We start from the raw sequence: 26,835 nt of genomic DNA, 5'->3' as shown, positions 1-26,835 counted from the left end.
TTTTTTCTAAAAAATGCAATGTTACTTTAAAAATGTTACCGCTTCACAACAGATTTTACCACATGGTTCTTTATTTTTCCCCAGAATAAATAATAAAAGTGTATAATAAAACCCGGGAAGCCATTTGTTGGACTTAGTTACAGTGAAACAGTTCATAATTTTCTTTTTTTTTAAATTGTATTTAATGGTCTTTCAGGGGGGAGGGGGGAAAACACTGCAGCTCACAGTAACAAAGTAGAACACACAACTCAGCTTGCAAATGCACAGTGACAATAACTCAAACTTTTTCCAATCAAAGGTAACAGTTCCGGTAATAACACACACAGTGAGATGCAGCATGTCATCGTGGTGTTATGAAAGCCTCAGAGGGGGGAACTGGAGGTGTAAAATCCTGGAGTCGGCTGAGTTTTTCTGTTACAGCAAGAAAATTATGAGATGAACGGATAATTTCACATGAGAGACGAGTCATGCTTTATATTTGGGACAAGAAGACATACGATACATTTACAGTATTGAGGTCAAGCATTAAGCATAATTATAAACTCTTCCCTTCACTGTGTTTACAAGTGAAAGTTACAATTCATTTCTTCACAGGATTTCTTTTAGGGGTAAGCATCCTTGTTTTATGGATGCAGAAATAAACTGACTTACAAATAGTTTTTTTTTTTCTCTCTCCTTACATCATTATCCCCTTTTCCAACGTTTACAGGATTTATTTTCTTCTGGTTATAAAACAAAGACTCATAGTAGCGTTCTTCTGCTTAATATTCACTACCAGTGGATGAAAACATGAAATCCCTCTCCGTTTCTGTTGCATCCTGTGGATCAACTTCTGCACATATCTTTGTTTTAATAAGGGAAAGAAATGTATTCAAAAGGGAAAAAATATATATATATATAAGGCACGAAGAACCTATACTTATGGCAAATGGCACTAATAGTCAACAACAGTCAGCTGCATTTTGAAAAGAAAAGCATTTAATATGTGTCCGTTTACAATGAAATAATGAAAAACACATTTTAAAGTAAAAGCTCATCCCTGCCTCACTGAAACCATCTTTCTGTGCCGAGCTAAAGAAGAGGTTTGAACCTTTCTTGCTCTACTCTTTTAATTCAAGGAGCTCTGGCACTATGTAAAGAACCTCCAAGACGTGTGTGTTTTAAGAGGATTATGCTCCTTTTCAGCTTGCTTCAGGATGCCACTCAAGTGGTTTTACATGATTTATGGCTGCAAGGAAAACTTCACATGTGGCATGCCGTCTGTTTTCCTGTTTATCCCAAGCCTCAAAGGGGTGGATGTAGGCTAAAATACGCCCTTTAGACAGTATTTTTTTTATTTTTTTTAACATCTTGTAGAAGGACAGCCTTTAGCAAACTGCCAGAGCTTATCAGTGTCCCACTGAAACACCCATTTGTGTTTAATTTTCACATGAAAGGAAATTGGTTTGAACGTTCAGGAACGATACTGAGACCTATCGAGCCTGGAGTTCATTATGTACCGAAAGATGTTGAATTACGACTGTGACAGTCCACAAGAAAACAAGAACCACCTTCCCTTAAATCAACATGCTCAAGCTTGACAACATTTCGCATCTGCCCACATAAACAAGCCAAATGCCCTTTTCAGAAAGTCTTTGAGGCCAGACAACACAAAAATCGAGCAGTTTGGTGACACTAAGAGGTGTGTATCAAAGCGTCAGAGTTACTATTTCAAACCTTAATACACGGTCGTAGCATCATCATACTGAAGTCTGTTTTGCTGCTAATTGTACCAAGTAGATGAAAAAATTAAGAATAACCTCCAAATTATTTAACTTTATGGTAAATTACCAGCTGGATGGCTATAATTGGGTGGTCCAGCATCCCAAACCAAACTGGTTTTGGAATGAATAAAGTATGCAAACATTAAAGTTTAGGAATAGTGCTGCCCTCAAGCCTATTGGAAATGTATCGACGAAGTTTAAAAGTCAAGTGTGAAAGGAAACAATTAGATGAACGCTTCTAAATTTTGATGAGAGAAGTTGGGCTGTTGATTCTCAACATATTAAAATCTGCATTTGTGGAAAAAAAATGAAGTAAGTTAAGTTGAGAAGAAAGTAAATTGGTATCAAAAATGACATCATAATTATCCACCTTTTTTCATCTCATTGAGAAAAAAAAAAAGCACACTTCGATCAATACGACACACTGTAGACGTAAACTTAATGTGTAACTGAGCATGGGCTTCAGAAGAAATCTCAGCTTGTTACCACAACGTGATGTTGCTCCGAGGCTCAGGAATCAATCTGGAAGCTAAACCTGGGTATTGATAAACTGTGTGTGTGTTGAGGGACTGTTACCAGCAGCTTCACTCTCTCCTTCCCCCTTTCTGTGCAAATTACACCAACAACAACAGGATGCTTTTACACTTCCACAGAACCTAAGGGCAAAAAAAAACACACTCGTATGCTTCCGCACAGGCATTAACACAGACATACAACACACAGCGTTATAATCGAGAGGTGTGCTGAATTATCAGCTGCGATCAATATATTCATGCCTTTTTCTTGTTTGGTCGCAATGGAAATCTATCTCACAGTGAGGGAAAGAGGCTGCAGCAAAATACTTCTGCCCCGGATTGACAGTCTACATTCAGGGATCATTTCAGTTGGTTTGTCTTTGAGCAAAAACTGAAGTTCAATATCGTGTAAACAGCAAAATGATTGGAGTAAAAGTGAAGATGATTTATTTTAGCCATGCTTACACATACTGTACATGGCATTTTATTAAAGATCACAAAAGGTGTGTGCATCATGAGTCAATCTTGTCTGATGTATGTACATTATATTCTTTTTACACAAGCTTTCTTTAGCTCTGTTGTCATGATGTCACTATATGCATTAAATGGAGAGAGGATGAATGGATGGCAGGATGTGTTGGATGAAGAAACAGGAGGAAACTCTTCGCTCGATCAAAGGGTAAAAGGGGAGGAGGCGGGATTATATTGTCAGTCGGGGTAGATGAGGAAGCCGGAGAAGGTGCTGTATTTGTTGGTGTTTCCACCGTGAACTTTGCCCCCGTCCAGCTGAACACACACTTCGTCGCCCACGTCTAGGTGCAGGATGACGCTGTTTGAGGCGTAGTCGTAGTTCTGATCTGCGTCTTGGGCGATGGCGCTGGCTCTCACCTGGCATAGAGACAAGAACGTAGATCAAAGCTCGAAGTTAAGATTAAAACCAAAGGGAAAACCTTTCAGTTTTCTTTTGTGTTTTTTTTTGTACATGTTGCTCATTTAATTTCTGTTGCTACATTTTTCCCATAAGAATCTTGATTTCTTGTTGGGAATCATCTTTTCTCTATTCAGTCAGGTCCCATTTTCAATTATTAAACTTTATTCAGGCAAATTAATCCACATATTCTTCAACCTCGCAACGCTATTGAATATATAGTACTCAGCTCTTCATTACATGCACTCATCTGCATCATAAATAGTACTTAAATTAATGGATTTTAATGACGCATTAACCTTGTTCTTTTTCACTTCTAGATGATTATACAACATACAATGAGATTCAACAACAGGAAATGGGTGCACAAGTTTATATCATGGTGGATTTCATATAATTTCCACATAGCTAAAATTATACATATTGGTCCAAATATATACATAGACCCCCACTAAGATTTGGATAAATTCTCCTTAACTTGCTGCATCTAAACCATACTATTGTAGCCCCAACAAGCTTCATAATTCTAGATTTGATCACTTTGTTTTTGGCAGCATGTGCAAATTTAATCCAAATTGGTTGTTTTCCTGCTTTGATCTATTTATTAAACAAATAAATCTAGCTGGAATGATGTCAGAACCATTCCAGAACCTTAATGACAGTCGACTCTGGTTATGCTAATTTCAGTTTTGGTACTTCTATATAGCAAGAACACTCAATTGTTTCAAACCCCTAACTCAAACTTTTACCGTCAGATGAGAAGGAATTGGTTAGCAGAGCAACACAAGGACGAAGTAGATAAAGACAATCCCACAGAGGAATAATGATCCTAAACTGACACCATAGCTCATGAACCAGTATACCACTAAGCTTCTGATCCTGGAAAGCAACTACTTGTTTATGTTAAATTTAAATCTGGATCGCTTTTCTTGCGACTCAAACTCTGTCAAGACCTCTGAGGGGCTCATTTAGCTTTTAAAGTATGGTGAGATTTGTCATATTGACTTTATATTTCTATTTAAAAGCAAAGCTCTACAGGAAGATTGTTGTAAAAGACAACTATTTCACAATCAACCATCAGATTCAGTTTATTTGGAAAGATGCTGCATCCAGTTTGCTCATACTGTGATCTGGGGGCTAATGTCATCAGTGCTGATCCCTTCCTGCTCACTGGGTAGATAAATGAGATGTTCAGTGATCTTTGGCCTCGAACCTCCATCTGAGAGCACATTCTTAGTCAGTATCAATTTATTTCCCCAGAGGATTGTTGCTCTCACAGCTGATCCACCTGTAGCAGAGGGGGATTGCAGAGGGATGAATGTGTCAGGGGACATATCAGATAATTTATCAGGCATTTAAAACTTTTGCTCTCTTAAAAAAACACATGATCAGACCAAAGTTAGCAAGAGAGAAACCAGACATAAACCAGAGCTTCATGAATAATGTTCTTTTAAAATGTGGGTCTAAAATTTTAGGTTATTTCGACACCATAGCAAAGTGTTACGGTGTCTATTAGTGCGTAGTTTAGGTAAAATATGTAAATGGTACATGTGAAGTAGGGTTTGACTGTAAAACAGTAATATATCTCACAGTAAAGACATCATCATAGAATATCCAAAATATTCATTGAAGTCAGATTCAGAACTGCAAAGCAAGACTGGTAGAATCAACTAACTCACTCACTCTTTGGTCACCTAGCAACAAGCTTGTGGTTGCCCAGCGACTACTAGCTGAGAAACATTCACAGCAGCAGTTTAAGATTTTACCACCATACTTCATAACTGCTTAAAAATAACGATAATAATAAAAAAAACAATGCCATGGAGTGAAAACTGTGAATAAAAGAGAAAAGGTCACATCACCAGTTTGGCAGTATCTCAGATATAAAACAAACAAACAAAAAAAAACGAATCAATAATTATCAATATCGACTGATACGAAACCCTCATATCACCTACTGTGAAGCAACAACTAAACACCCCTGACAAGCCCCCTCTTTTTTGAATAAACAGTCTTCTGATGAGGACTATATTTACAGAACAGTTTACATTGTTGCTGCAATGTTTCGCAGTGATTTAGCTGCTGCCCCTGTCTTGAGAAATGACAAGGATGAATGTCGCAGTCGTTAAATAAGCTCGAAACAAAGTCATGAACACAATTTCTGCTGTATATTTCCAGAGAACAGTTCCACAGTAAAGATATAAAGTTGCACATCGGCCTCTTTATCAATTCTGTTGTTAAAAATGTGAAGGTGTTGTTTTCATCCACCCTCACTGAAGTCTGTTTTTACAATCAGTAAGCAAATCTTATAATAAATTGAGCTTTCACTGGCCAAGTAACAAACTACCCGAGCAGACAAACAGTGGAGAATAAAGCATGCATCTGCATACATATTAATGAATGCAAATACAATGCCCCAACTCCATCCTCTGTCTCCTCCTCTGGGTCTCAGTCTGATGGAGGATATGGTTCATCATCTCCACCAGTCATCAAGCTTCCCATGTGATCAGAAAGATAAATCAAATAAGTCCAAAATAACAATTTTTCCCCCTCACATCCCACCTTTGTCACCTTTCTTCAATACAACTGAGCGTATTTATGGTTTTCTTGCAAAAGCGTTCGTTTAACAGCAACAAGGTGAACATGTTTGTTTCGTTCCCAAAGACGGAAATAAATCAATACATATCCTTTGTTTTAATTCAGCTCACATCTCTCCATTAATTGTTGTCTCCCCCACCACACCTCTCACCCGCTCCATCATCCCTCTCTCCTTCCCCACCCGATCCTTTTCTCTTCATTCTCGGCCCATCTATCCATCTTTTTGTGTCCGCGCATCGGAATAAGATGCAGGTCACGCACGCGTTTCCTCTCCCCCGCTTGCCAGTGTTGGCGGGAGCAGCGACTAAGTGTGTCCCTGTCCAGCCTAAATCGGATTGATTAACGACACGCTACTATAGCAGGTCTCCAGAGAAACCCTACCCGACCCCCAAAATACCAAGACGTCCTCCCTTACATCCCTCCCCCTCCCAACTCCTTACAACATCCCTCACCCCTCCCATATTGTCCAGATGCATTAAGCCAGGCTATACATGGCTGCAAGCTACAGTAATTGGTAGTCTGACAGCCATGGCAGATCCCCGCCTAATAGGTTCAACTCCTCAATAACTCCATACAATCACAATAAATGGGGGAGCAGGCTAGGCAGCAGTGGTCAAACGGGCCGATGAAATACGAGCAGGAGGCCAGGATGAGATACTACAGACTGGATGAAGTGGCTCTTCTTCTCCTTTTGTTTCTGTGAAACTCAAGCAAACACCTGAGGAACAAAATGTGCAGGATTCGTGGATTTTTGTTGCTTTAAAGAGCAAGTGTGCCGTGCTCCAAAGTGAATGAACAGCTCCCCAAAGGAGATCTAATAGGTTTTAGAAAAAAGAAAAACAACAACCACCCCCTCCCCCCAAAAAATAAAAAAAACAAGAAGATTCTGACAACTTGTACATCTAACATCTGTCTGCATGGCTGAATGGCGAAATTCCCCAGACGGCACCATCAGCTGAGCTAAAGGCTGTCAGCCAGATATAACTAGCTTTGAGAACAGTGCACTGATGAACAAAGAACGTCAAAAGCACTTATAGACAAAGCAAATTGCATTGCCTATTTATTAAAACCATTGCATTTGATGTGTGAGTTTGATAACTCGAACTTTTAAATCCTGAGACGGAGCTATCAGGCACATGCAGAGGTGGGGCGGGCTGGGGGTGCTTGAGCACCTGCCCCTTTTGCTCCTTGCCCCCAAGTGCCCTTTTGGTCAAATAGAATAGCACTTAACCAAGAAATCATTATTGATATAAATTTGTTATAAAAGTATTACTGATTGCACTTTAAAAATGAGGTAACTTTATGTTATTAAAGGTAAAGTTTAAACAGTAATGATTAATTGGTTAATGTCAAGTTGTCATAACAAAGACATTTTGAATAATGTCAACTTTGTATTAAAAGTGTCATAATTTACCGAATGACGCTTTATGACAACAGTCATGAATATTCATGAAGGCTTATTCATGTTCATGACAGGTGTTATGTCATGTTTATGACAGTGTCATGACAGTCTTATTCAACCCCCTTCAAATAAAGTGTTACCAAATGTTCAAATCCTGTGTATAACTATATTTAATTGCATTAGTTAAATTTTTCTATTGACTTTGGTTCTGATTCCAGTTGAGGCCATTTGTCTCATATGAAGACGGATCAAACCAAATTACTGAGCGACCTTCAATTGTATCAATTGGAGGCAAAACCACTATATAGTGAAGACTTTCAATATATTTTTAAAAATTAACACCCAACGCAGGTGCAAACAGATGAATGATCAGATCTTTACGTTTCATACGGAAAAAGATGCCCATGACTCCAGCAATGACCCAAGGTCGAGGGATAAAATAATGTTTTAACATATTCATGTTTTAACATATTTTAACATATTTCTTCTAATTGTATGAAGTATTGATGTTTTGCAGTGGCCAGACCAGAGTCCTGACATGACCTGATAGAAAATTGTAAGATTATGGTTATGTAAAGGTTCAAACACTTCAAACTCATCACAAGTGATAAATCGTCAAAGTATGAGTGGGTTATGACAATTATAGGAAGGTTTTTATTACTGTAATACTGTAATTACTGGGAATCATATGAATAATTTCTGGCGTACTATTTTTTTATGTATTTATATTTTTCACACAAAAATATATTTACTAGAGAAATGCATCATTTTCTGACAGAATAAAACTTCTTTCGTCAATGAGTTTGAGTTTATCAAACATATTGTAAAAAAAACAACATAAACACTTATGTAAAGAAAATAATTTAATTCAACATGCAAGAAAAAGAAGAACAACCATAAAAGATAAGAATTTTACAAGTTCAAAATAGGAGAGGGGTTAAAAATCATTTAGGTTTAAATCTGTGAGAGAAATGACTAATTATTGGAGAAATAACTAATAATATAAACTATCATCTAAATTTTACAGGTTTGGTTTTAAAATTGCAAAGTTCATTTGAAAACTACCATTTAGCTCGACTGTCCATCAGAATTATGTTGTCTTTCTCCACACTGAGGTCGATCAAACAGCAGGTTTAATAACTTTGCATTAAACCACTCAAACAAAGCCTCTACTGATCACTTAAAGGATCTGAAGGCTAAATAAAATCTGTAGATGGCTCAGAGAGAAGAGCCAGCATGTAGGGAATCCACTGGATCTCCCAACTAGATGTTACTCTGAAATTTACATAAAACTCCAGTTAACCCTCGCTTGCCCTACAATAAATACAATGCATGTAGAAATGAACAATAGTACCGTAAATCATGCTTTGAGTAACCCGTACAAACCAATAAATGTTGCCGCAGTGATATTCACACTACCTCAGTGAAATGGCCTTTAAATATGAACGTCAGCTAATTATATTTGCCAGCCAAAAGGACACAATGTTATTTATGGCTTATGGTTGACTTCCTTAGAAGACACATAGGTTTGTTCAGCCTCTGTTCAGACAGTGGAGATGCTGACATTTATTGTGGTGTGTTTATGATTAATTCATGGTCCCTCTCTCTTTCTGTAAGTACAGTGACCCAGGGAACACATCCTCCTCTTTGGACGTTTTAAATACATATTTACAAGAGTCTGACATTTAGGATATAGCTGTGGTCACCATCGGTTGACACAGTGTGATTAAGATACACTGTCTTAATCTCACATTAAGTCATTTTGCAGTAGCATGACGAGACCCCTGATGTTGTTAAAATTGTCATGTTTTCTTTATGAAAACTTTTTGGTACTAAACAAAACCCTCTAAATTCAATTGGTTTGAAATTCATAGCTACAGGGCATTTAAAAAAGTATTTGCAAGTGTTTCCCAACGTGTCATGTCACAACTGTAAACGTGGAAAATGTTTGGGGGGTGGGGTTGTCGTTTTTAGAAATAAGATTCTGAAAAGTGTGGTGTGCATTTATTCTTGGCCTGCCGAGTTAGCGTTTTGTAGAATCACCTTTTGCTGCATTTACAAAGGTGAGTCTGGGGTTTTTTTCTCAAGCAGGTTTGCAAATGTAGACATTCATATCTGTATTATTGCAAAATAGCTTCCACTCATTTATAACAAATGTAGAGGGTCTATGAACAGCAATTTCCTACTCATGTCACAGATTTTTTCTTACATTCAAGTTTTCACCCTTTTACATAGCTTTAATATATAAAGAGCAAAATTAGTGCTTGGTGAGAGATTATCCAACTTGAGTTTTTGGCTCTGCAGGTCCTCCAGAGTTACCTTCTTCACTGATTCTCTGACTATTTGTCGTCTTGCCTAGTCAAACAACTTCTGTACAACATTGTTGTTGACCTGTCTGCTGTGTTCCCTGTTCATAACGATACTGTTTGTTCACTAACGTTCTCTGACAAACCCCTGCAGCCTTCACAAATGTTGATGACATTTGATAAAATGCAGTTTGTTGCTCATTTTACGGTTTGTTGTTTTGTCATGTTTTGATCTTGTAAAGCACTTTGAGCTGCCATGTGGCTGAAATGTGTTATGCAAAAAAACCAAAAAAAAAACCCTGCTGTGTACTTATCCTGAGATTAAATGAGACACAGATTCTGTAGACTTATAAAAGACGCTGCTTATACTGGATTTTACTTGGAGACATTAGGCTAAAATGTGCTGAACACAAGAACAGGGGGAAAAAACTAAAAAACAGATTTCTGTAGATTACATTGCCTTATGCAATCCCAACAAAATACTTTAAATTTGGTATTTCTAACATGTTTAAATAATAATAACAAAAATTGTAAGTATAAATACTTTTGCAAAGAACCCTATGATAAAAATTCCTCATCATTTTCATTTTAAATGTTTTCCCATCCCTCACAAGAAATAGTCTTCGACCCAAAAATAAAAATCTGTGTAAGTTTTTAGTACAATAAAAAAGAAAAAAAAAACAATCAAAATGTGCACATAAATTTCTATTCTGGTGATTAATTTAAATGTGCAAAGCATAAGCTTGTTTAAATAATTGCATCTCATATGTGAGTGTTTAACCCATTACCAGAGGACATGTATCAATTTCTTGCACCATAACGCCCGTGTGCCGAAACAATGAAACCTGCACAGATGAGTCCGAAGGTGCAGCTGTCAGTATCAATCAGAGTGAAATCTTGTTTTCTTAAAGTGGGCAGGAGAAGGCACTGGGGCTTTGGGAGTGAAAGCAAGAGTGGAAAGGCAAATCAGGATTATTGTCAACAGCGGTGGAGATTGATAGCGACAAGGGAGAGAATTTCTGCCTGTTGGGCCAACGCCGTTCTGACTTGATCTGCTACTACGGGGAAGATGGGGAGACCCAGGAGACAGTAGAGAAGATTACACTGCCAACACTTTTCATTAGATGGGCAACATTAAATGGGCGAAGTGGGGAGGAGGGGCAAGAGACAGAAAAAAAAAGTGACAGAGTAGAAATATCTATCTGACAAGGATAAATGTCTGGCAAAATCTGTATTTCCGATCGAGCCCGACCGTTTTGTGTGACAAATTTATTTTAAATATATTTCACAAACAGATCTATGTCATTTTTAGTAGCCTGCAGGGGAAAATATAAATAATAAAGATATATTTAGCTTGTAGAGACAAAGATTCAAGTACACAAATCCAAAGTTTAGAGAGGCTGTGGGTGATGGAGAGGGAGCTAAGGAACTGATCAAGCATGCCTGTTTCACAGTAGGAGGGGGTATAAATGAGGTCGGAGGATGGAGGTCTCCATGTAAGGCCCTTTTTTTCAGTTTTGTTTTGTTTTGCTGTGGCACCTTGATCCGCTGGTAATAAAACTGACAGGATTCATTCACTGTGATGTACAGACCTCTCGGAGCGGAGCGAGCGATGGAGACAGGGTCTCTTAAAGTTACCTGAGGGACCTTTAAGGGTGAACTGGGAGAAAGAGGAAGGGCAATTGAAATGGCCTTTTTCCTTCTTTTTTTTTTTTTAAATGGCTGCCGTGTCTCTGCCTCCTTACCAGCTGTTTCTATTATGCAGGTCGACATATAACCCTATTCCTGCACTGCTGACTCACACACTAATTGGCATACTAAATGCTAATATTTTGCCATGACACTCAAGACCCAAGGTGTCAAGATGTTGATTAGAAAGTCTCTAATTGGCTCTAGACTGAAACCTTTGAGGGAAGAGGAGAGGGCTTAATTGGATATAAAGGGGGTTTTCCGGTTGGTCTACCTACAGCGCTCCGGTTTCAGCCAACCCTCTGTTCTGAACTTCTTTCTAAATATGTACATATAATATTTCTTTCACCACATAGCACAGAAGTTGACATGCAATGGGGAAAAAATATATATTTTCAATGGTGATATAGAAATGAAATTCCCACCAACCCAAGTAAGTCACACAGTAAAATGTAATGTGATGGGAGGTAAATATTAAAACATGATACCTGAAATGTGCGTAATAGAAAAGCCTTTATTTTCAACATTGCACAGGTGATATTTTGTCCCAGTCTTCCCAACAAACTCTCTTGAAGTTTTGACATTTTTGGGGGGCGCCTCCTGCTCACTCTGGTTTAGCTTTTTTCCATATTTTTTTTTTGATTGCACTCAAATCAGGTGATAAGCTGGACCTTTTAGAAGCTTTGTTTTTTTTCTTAAACCAACTGAGAATTGACTTGACTGTCTGGGTCATTGTTTTCTCAGTAAATTGCATTCACACCAAGGACCAAAATGCAAAAAAAAAAAACAAAAAAAAAACCCTGGCTGAAGTGCAGCATAATTTTCCTTCTCTCATGGTTTTGTCTGTTTCTATGAGATATTCTCCCAGTATTTCATAAACCCTTGTCCAAATGTTCAGCAACAACCTTCAAATGACCTTCAGCTCTTTCATCAACAGTGGCGTCTTTTACAGTGATTCTGCAGACAGGCCATGGCTGCTGTATGCATTATGAATTTATTTGATTTAAACAACGGCACCTGCTGATCTCAGGTATTTCTGCAGTGCCCTATGGAAGATCATTTGCGCTTTGGAAAATATTGTTGTTATTGTTTTTGTCTGCTCTGCCAAAAAGTCTCAAGAGGAGCACCTGCTTGTGTCTGGATTATGGTGAAATGTAATTCTTTCTGCTTCATGGCCATTGCCCCTACGGTGCTATCTGAGATATTCAATCAGTCTGTAACCAAAGACATATGTATGTTTTGTAACAACAAGGTTCAAAAGTCATGAGAAACCTTTTTAATGGCCACCAGTGAGAGGCCAAAGAATTGTCTTCTAATTACTGACTTTTATTGGAGAGGTAAAGGTTGCTATTAACAAAACAAATCATCACACCAGACTCCATTTATGTCTGCTTCTTTCTGGCCAGAGTTGGAGGGTTCTGGGCGCTCCTGCATTACACAAATCACATTCTCAGTATTCTCACAGAAACCCTCAACTCTCGCAGAGAGCAGGCCGTATTTATACTCAAGTCTGTCCCTGTATGTGGATGTGCTGTTTTCAATCAGTCCAGTTTAGCGGTGCACCGACTTATCGGCTAACTGATTTATCGGTGCCGATTTCCTTAATTTTGGGAGATTGGTGATCGACCGATTTTTACATGTGAAGCCGATCTTATCCACCGATGTTATCAACCTTCGGCACAGGTCTAAAAATCAACCGGTGTGCTTTTCTTTCCTCCTGTGAGAGAGGACTGACTGACAAACCGGCCAACCAGTCATGTCTGCACATTTACAGTTAGCAATAGTCACCCCGTTGTTGCCAATTCAGCAACTTTCTTGATATATTAAGCAACATTTCAGATTAAAAAAAAAAATTATATCGGCCAAAATCGGAATCGGTAAGTTAGACTTCTTAAAAGATAAGTAATCAGCAATCGACCAGGAAACTGCAATCGGTGCAGCCCTACTTTCCATTTCTTCCTTTGGTTGATGCAGATCTCTTGGCTCGCATTTTGCTGAAAGGCTATCGGAGTTTCCCGGAGTCGTCCACAGGTGGGACATTTTGACATTTGGCTGGATACGTGTTTACAACAGTTCAGTGATTGTTATTCCACATGTCTAGGTCAGAATGACCCAGTCCATTTGACACAGTAAATGTATTTTAGATAAATGCATACCTTAGTGGAAATCAGCCAAACAAGATCATTTTTAACTATAAATATAATTGAATTTTTCTACACTTTCACATGGTTTACTTGCTTCCGGTGCCATTTTGCATCTCATATTTTCATTTGATCAGTGCTTGCCGTTTTGTCACCCATAACCAAATTAATTACTTATTTATTTATTTGTGTTAATATCTTTGCATGTGTGGATTACTTGGATTGGGATTTTGTGTCAGTAACACCGTTACCAATATGTTTCCCTTAAATCCACAGTGCAAGCGCCTGTGTGTAGACACAAACGCTGCATTTAGCCACAAAAAAACACCCTAATTTAACTGACAGAGCAAATTCCGTTCATCACATAGAATCCTAATTAAACATCCTCATTTAACATCATTTAAATCACATTTACATACTGTAGTCTCAAAAAATTTTAACATACTGCAATTCTTCTTGTTCAACCTGAAAATGTCAGCAACGCTGTGACACTCTGCTGCTTATAAATGAGACAAACCTCTGTTTCCTTGATGAGGAGGAACAATGATATAATGGGGAGGCAAACAGGAAGGCACAACAAAGGCAAAGGCCAAACACAGCCAACAACCAGCTGAGCCCTTTTGGTCTGCAGAATATAATGGCCTCGGCCATTAAAAGGGAAACATATAGTCAAATAATAGCTGTGTGCATGAGCATGAATGTGTGTGTTCAGGAAGACAATAGCACAGAGATGTAAACCTGCAGGATATAAAGGAGGCTCTTTTTTTATAAGCAAGAAATGAGGTCTAAAATAATCTCCTCACACCTTTATATCACATTGTGTCTCCCATGTAATCGTATACCCATATGTATATGATTTATTCTGGAAAGACTCAGATAGCAGAATAAAAAGCAGCTGAAATATGCCAAAATAAGATAAAGTTAAAACTGTCTAATGAAGTGCTTTCATATTGACACCTTGTCTGACTCAGACTCTAATTAGCGGCTTGCACCTCACACAGTAGCATCGAACCTGCTGTCTGGTGGCGAGCCGTTCCTCCCTTCTAATTGAGTCCAAGCCTGTCATCAGCACAACTATTGAGTGCTTTATTTAATTATCTAATTAGCTCAAAGATCTCGTTAATTACCTCATGTAGCTGCTCAGGTTAAACCCTCGCATTTAAAGATATACATAAGAGAACAATGATGTACAGATTGTTTATTCAAACCACAACGAAGCTGGAACAGTTTTCACGTCTGCCTCTTCAGTCTGGACACCATTAGAATTGCATAAGTCCAAAGAGCCAAATTTAAAATACGTATATTATCTGAGGCTACAACTTGTGCTCAAACACTTAAATGAACACATTCAAATATAGCCTAAGAGACTCTTGTTCAAGCCGAGGAGTTTGATCTGAACACGGCTAATTGTGGCGACGCTAAACAACGTTATAGGGAAATATTAAATGACTATATGGAGAATACAGCCATGGTGCTTCTAGAGAAGACCAGGCCTTTCCTGGTTGATGCAAGTTTGTTTTCAGCTTTCGTGTTTTTTTGAGGATTAAAAAGACATTAAAAAAAAGACATGTTCTGCAGGTTCCTTAATATAGGTAGCCATTTTAAATCCAACCTTTTGTTACCTGTGGAAAACATGGTTAATTAACATTGTGCCGTTCTTTTTCTTGGTATTTCACAACATGAAACCTCGGTCTTTGCCACCAAACTCTTTTTAGTAAAAACTGTAAATGAATCACATTTCTCTGCCTCCCAGATATGTTTTATTGCCAGGTGTTGGGAAACAAAACAAACTGCTCCTGCGATTCAGAAGGAATGGTGTGGCTTTCGCTCTTGCTGTGGGACAGCGGACCAGATCTTTATCTTCACAGACGATTGCTCACAGGAGTCAATTGGTGCTTCGTGGAATTAGACAAGGTTCAAATCCATTTTTCCCCGATACATTTTATGGAGCATTCAGTGTAAATAATGGGTGCGTGTATGTCCAAAGCAAGAGATGTTTCTGCATGATAACACTAAAAAGAAAGCTTGCTACCTGTGCAGGTTAAACTCCACCTGGGCTGTTTTGTTCTCGCTGATAATCGAGGAGAGGAAGGTTTCTGGACTGAGAGCGTCGGGTTCTCATATCTGCTTCTTGTAGTTGATATTTTTTTATTCAAGCCTTCAGACCTTCATCTTCAACATGCACTGTTGCAGAGCAAAGAGTGAAGGAGCCAGAAGGAGAGTCATCTTGTCTTACTGCGAAGCCGTGGTTCATAAAGGTCGATTGCTCCCTTGGGGCAACAAAAGCAAAGCTCTCGACTTAATGGTCCATCTACGTTTTGACCCAACCCTGTAGTCAGGATGGATCATGACTGAAGGAATGAGAATACAATCGGCTGAAACAAACTCCCTCCGAAGGGCGCTTAAACTCAGCCTTAAAGAGATGTGCAAAATTTACATTTTGCACATTTTTGTACGTCCATTTGAGTTTCTGGGCTTCACAGTGGCACAGTTGGTAGAGCTGTTGCCTTGCAACAAGAAGGTTCTGGGTTTGATTCCCGACCCCAGTCTTTCTGCGTGGAGTTTTCATGTTCTCCCAGGGTGTGGGTTTTCTCCAGTTTCCTCCCATAGTCCAAAAACATGACTTTCAGGTCAATTGGTTTCTCTAAATTGTCCCTAGGTGTGTGTCCACCCAGCAGGTTTTAGCAATAAGTTAAGGCTTTTTGTGTCTGGAAAATGAGCTGTTTCAAAAACCTCCACAATGTAACGTCACAAATCATCAGGCACCCCTAGCAACCCCACTGAAGCTCAGCCTGTTACCTAGCAACCCCAGTGTAGCTCAGCCTGTTACCTAGCAACCCCAGTTACTTACTTAACTTTGTGACAGTTATTTACTTAAATATGAAACTAAAGTGTTTAAAAACTAAGTAAATAAAACTAAATAATTTTGTTTACGTCCATGTTTGTCACTTAATATTATTAGACTGTTTTTAAGTGAAAAGCCAGTAGCTGAGTGCTCTTGTTTTCTTACAGTATTGAAAACGCAAAGTTCCAGTTTCAATAAACTAATTCAGATTTCTTTGTGTTCGCCTGGTAGTTTTTCATACTTTGCTTCTGACATTATTGATTGCACTTATCTGCCTTTTGACTTACATTTCTAAGCTGTTATATTGGACTTGTTTGGATATGATGCTTGTTCATAATTAATAATATTTTTTGCAATGTGTTGCCTTAATTTTATCGGGTAAATTTGGGGTGTCCTTATTTACAGTGTGCTCTTGTGAAAACCCAGTTTTTCCATAAGTCCTTCCCCACCTGCAGACTGACCAGCTGGCCAGGTTCACCGATTCTGGACCAGCTATAAATATTCATACTCTCCCTCCACACTCCTCACTGTAAAGGGCAAAATACATATTGGTCGTGAATTATATATCCATTGAAAAGGTCATCCACCTCAACACCAATCTTTTTATGAATTATAAGACACACTGAAAGGAAAAAAGATTCAATTCACTGAGCGCTTAATCAAGCAAATGAGTTGTAAACTTGCACATCGGCTCTGTGATTCATTAGCAAGAGTTTGAGACAGGGGCTTGATATATCCATTTTCTCCTTACTTTTACGACCAAATTGCTTTTATTGCTCCTCAACTCCTCACTGCGTTAAAAAAAAAGGCCGTCCTGTAAATACCCACTCCTCTTTATGTCAGACTTTTCGTCTGCAGCTTCCCTGTCCCTGCAGTGATCTCTCCATGGGATGTGTCTCGTTATCAGCTCCCTTTGACAAGACATTGATTAACAGTGCGTATCAGCCTGACAACTGCTCTGAGCTAATACACACATGTTCACACATCCATCCTTACATGCTGTGAAAGACGCAGCGCACACACAGGCACTAAAAACTATAATCATTTTCCTAATTTTATTCAGTGGATTGGAGCATTTTTAGCAACCAAAATCTTTTCTGCTGTTTCTGCTAAATGTAAGAAAAAAGATGAAACAGATGCATAAAATAAGCTCCTGGTCCTTCTACACTAATTTATACCTATTATGCTAATGTTAGATGTTGCATTAAATCTGGTTTACACACAAAAGAAAGATGTGAGTTACTGATCACAAAAAAAAACAACTATAATTTACAGTTGAAACCAAATATTTACATACATGGCATAAAAGCAACCATAACTTAAAGAGTCTGAAATTTCTTTTTCCCATTTTTGGTCAGTTAGAACTTTTGAAACTACTTCCACTTTCTATTTGAGATGTTTTTTTTTATAAAATATTCATAAGTTTACACTGATTTGATCAGTGTTTGGTATAATTTAGTTTTAAAATATGCAACTATGGTATCCTTTCGCAGGTTTTTCTGAATACTTTACTGAAATTTGGTCAATTGTAACTGAGTCGGGTTTGCAGGCCGCCTTCCTCAAACACACTTTCAGCTTTGCTCCCAAATTTTCAGGCTTAGTGTAGTTGGCTCTGAAACCTTGGTTTGTTGTCTGAAAGCCACTCTGTAAGTAATTTTATGGCATGTTAAGGGTCAGCCTGGTAAAAACCAGCACCTTGTGCTCTGCTGTGCTTCTTTATGAGGGTCTAAGCAAAAAAAAAAACAACTATCCAATCAGCAGGGTCATAACTCAGATCATGCAGCCCATGACATACAGACCGCTCCCACACTTCCACAAACTCTGACTTGGATGTGCACTCATGAGCTCACCTCACATATTTGAAGGTTTTAAGGTGTGGAGCATTGAAGGGAGGCTCTTTTTAGGGTTAAACAAAAGATCTACATTGTATATTTTAGTAGCAAAATTAGGCTAATTTTCTGAGAAAGAGATGCAGCTTTTCATGTTTAGGAGCGCGCTGAATGTGTGTGCAGGTGAGCAGGAGGTCGCAGCTCAGCTTTGGGAGGACATATTGGTAATTTAGGCCTCAAGTCTTCACTAAGCCGCCTGTGACTTTGGTTTTTTTATGCAAAATATGATGTGGACCTCCAACCTTTAAGTGAGTTTTTTGTTGTTGTTGTTGTTGTTTATCTCCATGAACAGGAGATTGAGTAAAGTAAATTGAAATAACATTTCTCTCCAACAATCCTGATTCTAAGTGCCTCAAAGAACAACTTAGATGTGTTTAACTTATGGGATTTTGCTTAAGTAGAATCCAGATAGGAGACACATCCTGGTTCCTCAAGGCAAATTTTTTATTTTTTTTTTTTTTATTTTACGGTTGTAATTAGATAAATGTGCTCTCAGCGAGAGAGAAGCTTTTGTCCCAAACAAAATCAACATTCAGTGTCTGGCTGTTCAGCGTTACAGGACACTGAACTTTTATGAAAAATATAAAATTAAAAAATGACATCATGATAAAGTTAGCTTAAACTATAACTATACATTTTTATCCCTTTATCCCAATACAAACACCTACCATTAAGAGCACACATTCATTACAGAACCGGATGTTTCCAAATGGAGCTTAATTTCTTTCTGTTTAGATCTTCATAACACTTGTTCTTGCTTGTCAACACTCGGAGAGATAGCAAATGGAGTAACAACCATTTGGTGAGTCTAAAACAAATACGTCCTATAAATACAATTTCTACTATAAGCTAAGACAATAACTTATTAAGAAAGAAAGAAAGCTGTGCCTTCACCTGGCGATTAAACAATTGTGTCTCCACAAAGTCGTTTCACTGTTCTGCACAAACGCTTCTCTGTTCACAGGAATATGCAGCAGCTGCAATGAACCTGTAAGCCAGGTTCAGCTATAAATTGAGTTAAATAATTTAGCTGATGGAAAAATAATTAATGGGGAAGGAGTCAATAGACAGTGTGGACGGCGACAGTGGGAGGTGAGTGCCTGCGTGTGTGCATGTGTGCGTAAAGGAGGGCACAGGTGAAGGGGAGAAGATCTCATCTAAAGGCAATGAAAGATTTAACAGCAGGAGGAGACAGGAATGACAATGTCAGAGCAGACACGCAACTAACCGAGACCCCCAATTATATCTGGCATTTAGCCGTCCGTCCTCTTTACGTTTCCTGTTCGTTCCGTCAAAAGCAATGAAACAGGGGAATAACTATATTTATGGACTTGGACAGTCACATAAAATATGCACTGTGAGCTGATCTTTGCGTTTGGGGAACACAAATCACACTGAAAAAGTACAGCAAACTTGACATTATCTTGCTTTTTGTAGCTCTTTGTTAGCAGATCACTTCAAAACAGAGAAGTTCAGGAGGGTTTGACCCAAGACAAACTAACCATGACTTTGTGTTTTTCTTTTTATATATTTTTTTATGCTGATAAATTCTAAGATACTATGCTGAGACATGTCCAGGTCTAAATGATAAAATTGATTATTTTAGTGTATTGATGTGACATAAAACTTAAAATAATAGTTACTAATTTCCTTTTTTTTTTCTCCAAAGTTCAACACAATTATGACAACATATAATTGCAAGACGCTTTGGGTTGTTATTCAGTCAAAACAGACACTTTAAATACTAAATTAAATTCACAAAATTATCAATCAGAGTTTAAACAAGTTGTGATGCGACCACCTCAAGAAATTATTAAATTTAATTAAATGGTCCCGACCTATTCAGATAAACAATGGAAATGTTTTCTCTCATTTGTTACAAAGTTATGCAAACATCCAGGTGTTCTTAGTGAGTAAAGACGAAGGTAAGATGAAGTTTTTATTCCACAAATACAGAATAATTTTGGGACGAACCCACCAAGAGCATGAAAAATCTGTCTCTGGCTCATAAATAAACCCATTTTTAAAACTACGACAACTTACAGTGCTGTGAAAAGGTTTCTGCCACCCTAGAGATTAATTTTGCTTCTTTGTAACATTTAAGCATTTCAAGTCATGAAAACTAACTCTAATACCAGATAAAGGTGACCTGTGAACATATAAGAAGCAGTTTTTAAATTATTTTGCTTCTGAAAAGGAAAAAAAAATAATCTATCCAACTCAACTTTACCCTATGTGAAAGAGTAACAGCCCCCTAACGACCAAACAACCACTTGGCTGTGAGTCTTTTACATAACTGGAGAGATTCTGACCCATTTTGCTTCTCATCATTGTTTTAAATCATTCATATCGGAGTTTTCTTATGTATGTAACAAAATAGCATGTTTAACATAACGCTACAGTTTCTCAGTTGGATTACGATCCTTTGAATACGTCAGTCCAAGACCTCGATGCTTTTTTGGGTCATTCAGATGTGGACTTTTCGACGTTCCTTGGATTATTCTTCTGCTGCAGAACCCAGGTGAGCTTCAGGTCAGAAACCGATCAGAACTCCTTCAGGTCTTCTCTGCTTGAGAGCAGAATCAGTGGTTTCTTTAATTAACTTACAAAAATGTTTCGCCTCTCAGATTATTTTCCTGAGACTTGATGATGGTCAAGATGCCAAATGTGAGACGGGCCAGTCCAGTCTCCATATTGGATCTTTTTGCCCAGTGTTTTTAATTATGATCAAATCCTGAAAACGGACCTTTTCTGAAGCATTTGAGACCCGCAGTGAGTTTAGATGTTCTTCTGGGTTCGTTTGAGACTTCCTGGATCTCACTGTGAGTCTTTAGCCTACTGCATGTTGACAGACATACGCTATTAAAAGTGGTCTTTTGATTCTACGTGTCTGGAAGTAATAAAATAGAGGGGGGGGGAAACAGTAATCATAGTTTAACACGGTGGGAAATTATGTGTTCACAAATGATCAAATCGGTTTGGATACGTTTTTTAGTACATAAAATCTAAAGTTGAAAACAGTTTGGTTATTACTCAGCTCATCTTTGCCTGATATTAAAATGAGTTTGATCTGAAATATTGAAATGTAAGGAAAAACAGTCTGATTTGAATACGTTTTAGACTGTGGGATGAACCCAGAGCATGCAGGGAAACCTCCCAAAAGCAGCACACTGAGGTCAAATAGCCACTGAAAAAAAACTGTAACACTGAAGAGATCCCTCCGAAAAATCACTTTAGTAAGTATGGAAAACTCAATCTTTATTCAGAACCTTTCAAAACCAGAACTTCTATATGCTGTAATATATCAGATAAAAGAGAATAAAGCTTTGTCTTATTTACACCACAAAGACTCATACTCTTGTGCAGCTTTGATATCGTTTCAAACAGCTCTTGTTTCTCTATTTAATCTTGACTGCAGAAAAATTATGGAGAAGAAAGACCTTAACATTACGATGAAGGACGAGCGACCAGAGAGTGAGATCTCTGTTCCAGCTCATGATTTTATTCATCTCTGCAAGATTTGGACAAATAAAACTCTTGAAAATCTATCATAGGTTCTCACCTAAAATGTTTTCTTTTTTTTTGTTGTTGTTTTAAATAACAGGTGTGAACTTACAGTATGAAGCTGAAAATATAAATCTTTTTTCTATTCAAGTATCTGGAGGGATGATAATCGACAAAATGGCTCTCTCCAGTGTTAGGTCGTCGGCTGCCAAATTCTCAGACTGCATTCACATTTTTTAACATCTTTCGGAGTGTGGATTTAATAAATCATCTGACTGAACATATGTATCTGGTGCAGGAATGGTGTCTTCTTGTACGCTGTTAGTCCATGAACCGTGTAAATTATGTGCAGAAAATGTTACACCAGTGAACACTTGCACTAACGCAAAGCGTCTCTTTCTTTTCCATTCCTTTCTCTTCTTTCTCTCTTGCAATCCCCTGGCCGTTGCTTTTTCAGTGCAGCACACATGTCAAAATCCAACTGAAGGCTTAGTACTTCAAGCTTGTCCCTGTTCTCCAGATGGAAGGCGTTTTCCAGGCATTTGTACTTGTTTATTTATTAGTGCTAAAGTCAGAGTCCCTCAGAGGACAATAGCCAGCTGTTGCATTTTGGCTTCGTTCCACAGAGACGAGGAGGATTGTTATCCTCTTGATCGCTTGGCTGTCACTCCGTTCCTCTTCCCTTGTTTGCAAGTTGTGCAGAAAAAAAAAAAAAGCTTCTTTCTAAGGCAGCTTTTGAGTAAAACCTGTTGTTAAATACCTAATTTCCTGTATATCCATTATCTTGTGTTATTTGCAACTTATCCGTCAGACCTTTTCTTTTTGAGTTTTTAAACATTTCTTTTTCATGTTGTTTGGTTACCATCCTAAAAATAGAGGAGCAGTCCTGTTCAAACATTAGCCTTTTAATACAGTTAGCCTTTTAGAGTAGTTTTCTAATATCTCCTAAAGTTTTTAGAGAACATATTTCTGATTTTAGCAAAGTAACTACATTTCTAACTTTGAAACTTACAAGAACAGTGAAGTAGTTTTTGTGCATCAGACTAAGAAGAACTTTGGCTTTCTGATGTATTTCGCAAGAGAACTTCACATTTTTTGAGCCTGCAGCACCTCGACAAAGTATCAGGACATCTTGAACCTTTTTACATATTACAACCACAAACATCTTGTTTTTGTTGTTGGATTGGGGGTGGCGGATGTTTGCAATAAACCAACACATAATTTGAAATCATATTTGCGAGTCAAAATTTAAAAAGTGTGACATGCGTTTGTTCTGGGCCTCTGTGTTTTAACCTTTTGTAGAGAGTGAACTACAGCCTCTTATTCTTGTTTATTTTTTCCCTGGGCTTTGACTGGGCCATCAGTCCTGACTGTAAGTAAGTGAACCTCTACCCCCGTATAAAACGTCTAGATTAGGTTCCCTTTCCCTGGAAAAACAGAAGCATCCCCACAGTCTGATGCTGCCACCACCATTATCAGAACAGAGTCATCAGGAAGGTTTAAGGCAAAACTGATCAATTTACTGCTTTTGATTTTCTGTCAATGATTTAACAATCTTGCCACTCTTCCATAAAAATAAATGGGGTTGTGTAGCTAATGGATGTCAAGTCAATATATTCCTCAATATGAGCAGTGGGTCTCTGCAGTTCCTCCAAAGTTACCACAGGCCTGCTTTGGAGGCATTATAAAATAAATTTTTCCTCTATTTTATAATGATCCACCACTTTGTCCATGACTATTACAAAAAAATCCCAGAAAAACATATCAAAGTTTGTGATTATGTGTAAATGTGTGTAAAAGTGTGCCAGGCTCACTAGAATGGATTATCCATTTTAATTTGTGTTCTAAATTAAAATGTATATATTTGCTTATTTCAATTGTACGCAGTTCTTTAAATATCCTGTGAGTAAATATATATTTGCCCATTTATCCTTAACAACTGGAACTTTCAATATCTAGCAAGTTATTTTCGCAATTTACCGTTTATTAAAAGATTCCCCCTCAGATTAATTTCACTCGCTATTACTGTGGGGGTGAAATTACCGTAATAACCCGAGATGGGCTGGAAAGCGCAACGTGTCCCCTTTCAGAAACCGTTTTAATTTTTCAGATAGCGCAACGTGTGGCGGAGTTACGGTACTGCAACTTTGGCTGGATCGTCGCCGCTATGTTTAGGACTTAAAGGTTTAAAGCTCTTCAGTTTGGATGGATTATCCACTGATTTGTTGACTTCTGAAGCTAGCTGGTTGTGCTTGATTTTATTTAGGGATAAAACAGTAAAGGTGGCTAATTACAAGAGCATGCCACACTTTTTAGAAAAATTGAAACCCATGTAGGATTTTTCTTCTATTTTATAATGATCCACCACTTTGTCCATGACTATAACAAAAAATCAGTTGGTGATTGTGTGTAAATGTGTGTAAAAGTGTGTCACTAAAATGATTTCTGTGTTTATAATTAGAGTCTCATTTGAGGAGAGAGAACACCTGCACGACTCTCACCTGTCCGTTCTTCTTCAGGTCAGCCCACATGCTCGTCCCGTCGCCGCCTCTCATCAGGACATGGTAGGTGAAGTAGTATATGCCGGGCAGAGGACAGGTGAACTTGCCTGTGCTCGGCTCATAGTAGTTCCCCACATTGGTCACCACGTCATCAAACTTCAGTATTTCGCTCCCCTCGTGTTGCTTCCGCAGACCGGCGTAGAAGGCGATTTTAGGAGTGTAGACGGAGGAACCGTATCCACCTGGACCAGGACCTTGTGGGCCTGGTGGACCGGGCTTACCAGGCTCTCCAGGTGGACCTTTAGGCCCTGGAGGACCAGGAAGTCCGGGGCTTCCTCTAAACCCCTGCTTGCCTCTCCGGTTTGGGAAGTCCGGAGGCTGCGGGGAGACGGCAGTCAGCTCTCCCTGAGGGGGGCTCAACGTGTCACACACCATCTTGCAGCTCCCCAGCATCTCATAGTGTGTGCCACCACCTCCGGACCCGGCCCCCTTTGTGGTGTGGACCAATAGGGGAATGGCCACCAGCAGGACCAGGACCATGGCCACTCCGACTCCAGCCCCAATGACTCGTTTCTTGCGGCTGAGCCGTGAGGCGGCCAGCGTGAGGAAGTCCTCCTCCCCTTTGGCTGGAATGGTTGTGCCGGCCAGGCTGACCTCGGGTCAGAAAGCTACTCAAAGGGGAAAGTGTCAGACACAACGTCGGATGTTATCTGACAGGGGGAAGAAATTTTGTCTTTTCAAGGATTCTAAGAGTCACAGACGAGTAGAGTAATGTCAGTACTCAGAGGGGAGGGAATGACTGATTCCCCATTTGTACATCCGTTTTGTTTCTCCCTTTTCTCTGGCTCACATGGTCTGGTGACTTTTATCCAATTTAAAACAACACATCATATGTCGCAAAACATTCACAGCTGACGAAATGTTAAATTTAAGGGGTTTTATTCTTTCCCTGCTCTGTGGCTGTGGACGCTCCAGTGGAAAATCCTTCAGTTTCTCAGACAGGGAGGAGCTGTCAGGTGGGGTCTTCAAAATTCCCACTGGAGTTCATCTCACCCTCCACATTCAGGGAAAGGCGCCTCGCTTGTCTGTCCAGAAACGAGAAGAGAAGAACAAGGAAGCGGCTAAATCTCACTGCTTTTATTTTTCCCCCGCTCGCGTTCAAGAATTTATTCCAGAAATCTGGTCTTGCATTCACGCCACAGATTTATTACAGCTAGTAAAAGAAAGGGGGTTAAATCTGAGGAAGGGGAGTTGAATCTGCTCTTTCAAAAGTAGCTTGAGTGAAGTAGGAGATGTCTTATTGCACATATCATGGGGAAGGGATTCTCTTACAACTTTAGGTAGAAAAAAAAGGGAAAGATAAAAGTACATGCTATGAAGTAATCCTCATGAGGAAGAGGTGGCATCTCCAGAATGGGAACTGAGTGAAAAGAAGCTTACAAGGCGCATGAAACATTTTAATGCAAGCATCAACTTAAAGGAGGAATGAAGCATGCAACAAAATGACAATAATCAACTCAGGAATGCAAACAGGGGGAAAGATGCATGCGAAAAATGAAATTGTTATGCACTTAATTGACAGTTTTCTGAATTAAAAATAGACTTAGAAATAATAAAGCATTAAAATATTCTATTTAGATTAAACGTATACTAATAATAATAATAACACAAATAATGATGATATTAAGATAAGTTTCAGTTCGACAATATGGTAATATTGTAAGTACATAAGTAAACAGAAATATAGTATTATTATTTCTTTTATTCCACTAACTTCGTCAGGTTTTGATAGCAATAAAAACTTAATATGATTTACTTTATTGCACGTTCACGGGTGAATCAGAAAGCAAGTGATTTAAAGCAAAACTTTTGAAAGAGTCGCGCACAAATCAACAAACCGACTTACCAAAACTCCGCTTTTCCCGCCTACGTTTCAGCCCCGGAGTTCAGTGTGTGTTCATTCTGCGGGGTTCACGGTGAAAAAAACGCCGCTTCCGCTCCAAACCCGGACCGAAATCCTCCGGAAAACTGAGCCGCCTTCACCGGCGCATCGGTTCGAAGTTGCTGCGCTTCGGTCCAAACTCAGCTCGAATCAACCAGAATCCTGCGCAGCATTTAAAACTTTGACCGTCTCATCCATGAGTTCTGCACCCTGAGTCCAAACTCCAAAACGATCCGAAGCAGATTGAGAGAAAGAGAGAGAGAAAAAAAGTCTAATAATATTGTTTAATTAAACTCTATACAGTCCTTGAGAAAGACAGAAAAATACGTGCGAGCTCTGAAAGGTCACTTTTCCAGACTTTAGATGTGCGTAAATGCCGGCGCGCAGTCAGTTTATTTGCAGAGCAACAGTTCAGTCACTTGTTGTATTTTTCTCTCCTCGGCATCATCTGCCTACTATCCTGCTCCCCCCACCCTTCCCGTGTAACACACACTCTCACACACACAGATTCATCGTCTCAGCCTGCATGTGACCTTTTCACAAATCAAATAACTACATTAATTCATTCTCTAATCCAATTCTATCACTTCTCTTTAAATATGTTGAATTCATTCATTCTTTAATCTCTCTTTTCACCCTTCTTGTTTTCAGTCATGAGAAATCCCTGACATGATATAAAAATATTGCTGTTTAACTATCGTGCCCTCATATTTTAACCATTTTCTAATATTTATTCAGTGTGCTTGTAATGAAAAACATGGTTCTTGTCTCCAACTCCTCAGCTCTGCATGCTCCTGTCCCATTCATCCCAA

General features: G+C 38.7%; 1 protein-coding gene across 1 annotated transcript; it reads right to left on the bottom strand.

Moving 5' to 3' along the window:
* c1ql4b (complement component 1, q subcomponent-like 4b) lies at positions 1–26,485 on the bottom strand. The gene is made up of 3 exons (XM_007566096.2): positions 25,988–26,485; positions 24,082–25,166; positions 1–3,166 (listed from the first exon to the last, which is right to left on the bottom strand). Exons 2-3 carry the CDS (start codon positions 24,619–24,621, stop codon positions 2,987–2,989), a joined length of 720 nt encoding a protein of 239 aa, XP_007566158.1. The 5' UTR covers positions 24,622–25,166; positions 25,988–26,485; the 3' UTR covers positions 1–2,986.
* Positions 26,486–26,835: the final 350 nt, after the last annotated feature.

The sequence above is a fragment of the Poecilia formosa genome, unplaced genomic scaffold (assembly GCF_000485575.1).
Source record: "Poecilia formosa unplaced genomic scaffold, Poecilia_formosa-5.1.2 Scaffold186, whole genome shotgun sequence".
NCBI classification, from domain to species: domain Eukaryota; kingdom Metazoa; phylum Chordata; class Actinopteri; order Cyprinodontiformes; family Poeciliidae; genus Poecilia; species Poecilia formosa.
Note: the sequence above shows the minus strand (reverse complement) of the source record. Positions and strands in the feature narration are given on the sequence as shown.

Excerpts from the sequence above, each read along its gene's own strand:
- c1ql4b (XM_007566096.2), bottom strand. The coding sequence starts at position 24,621 with ATGGTCCTGGTCCTGCTGGTGGCCATTCCCCTATTGGTCCACACCACA. Across the intron at positions 3,167-24,081 it reads ACCTGAAGAAGAACGGACAG|GTGAGAGCCAGCGCCATCGC; the intron begins GTGAGAGTCGTG and ends TCTCTATGCCAG.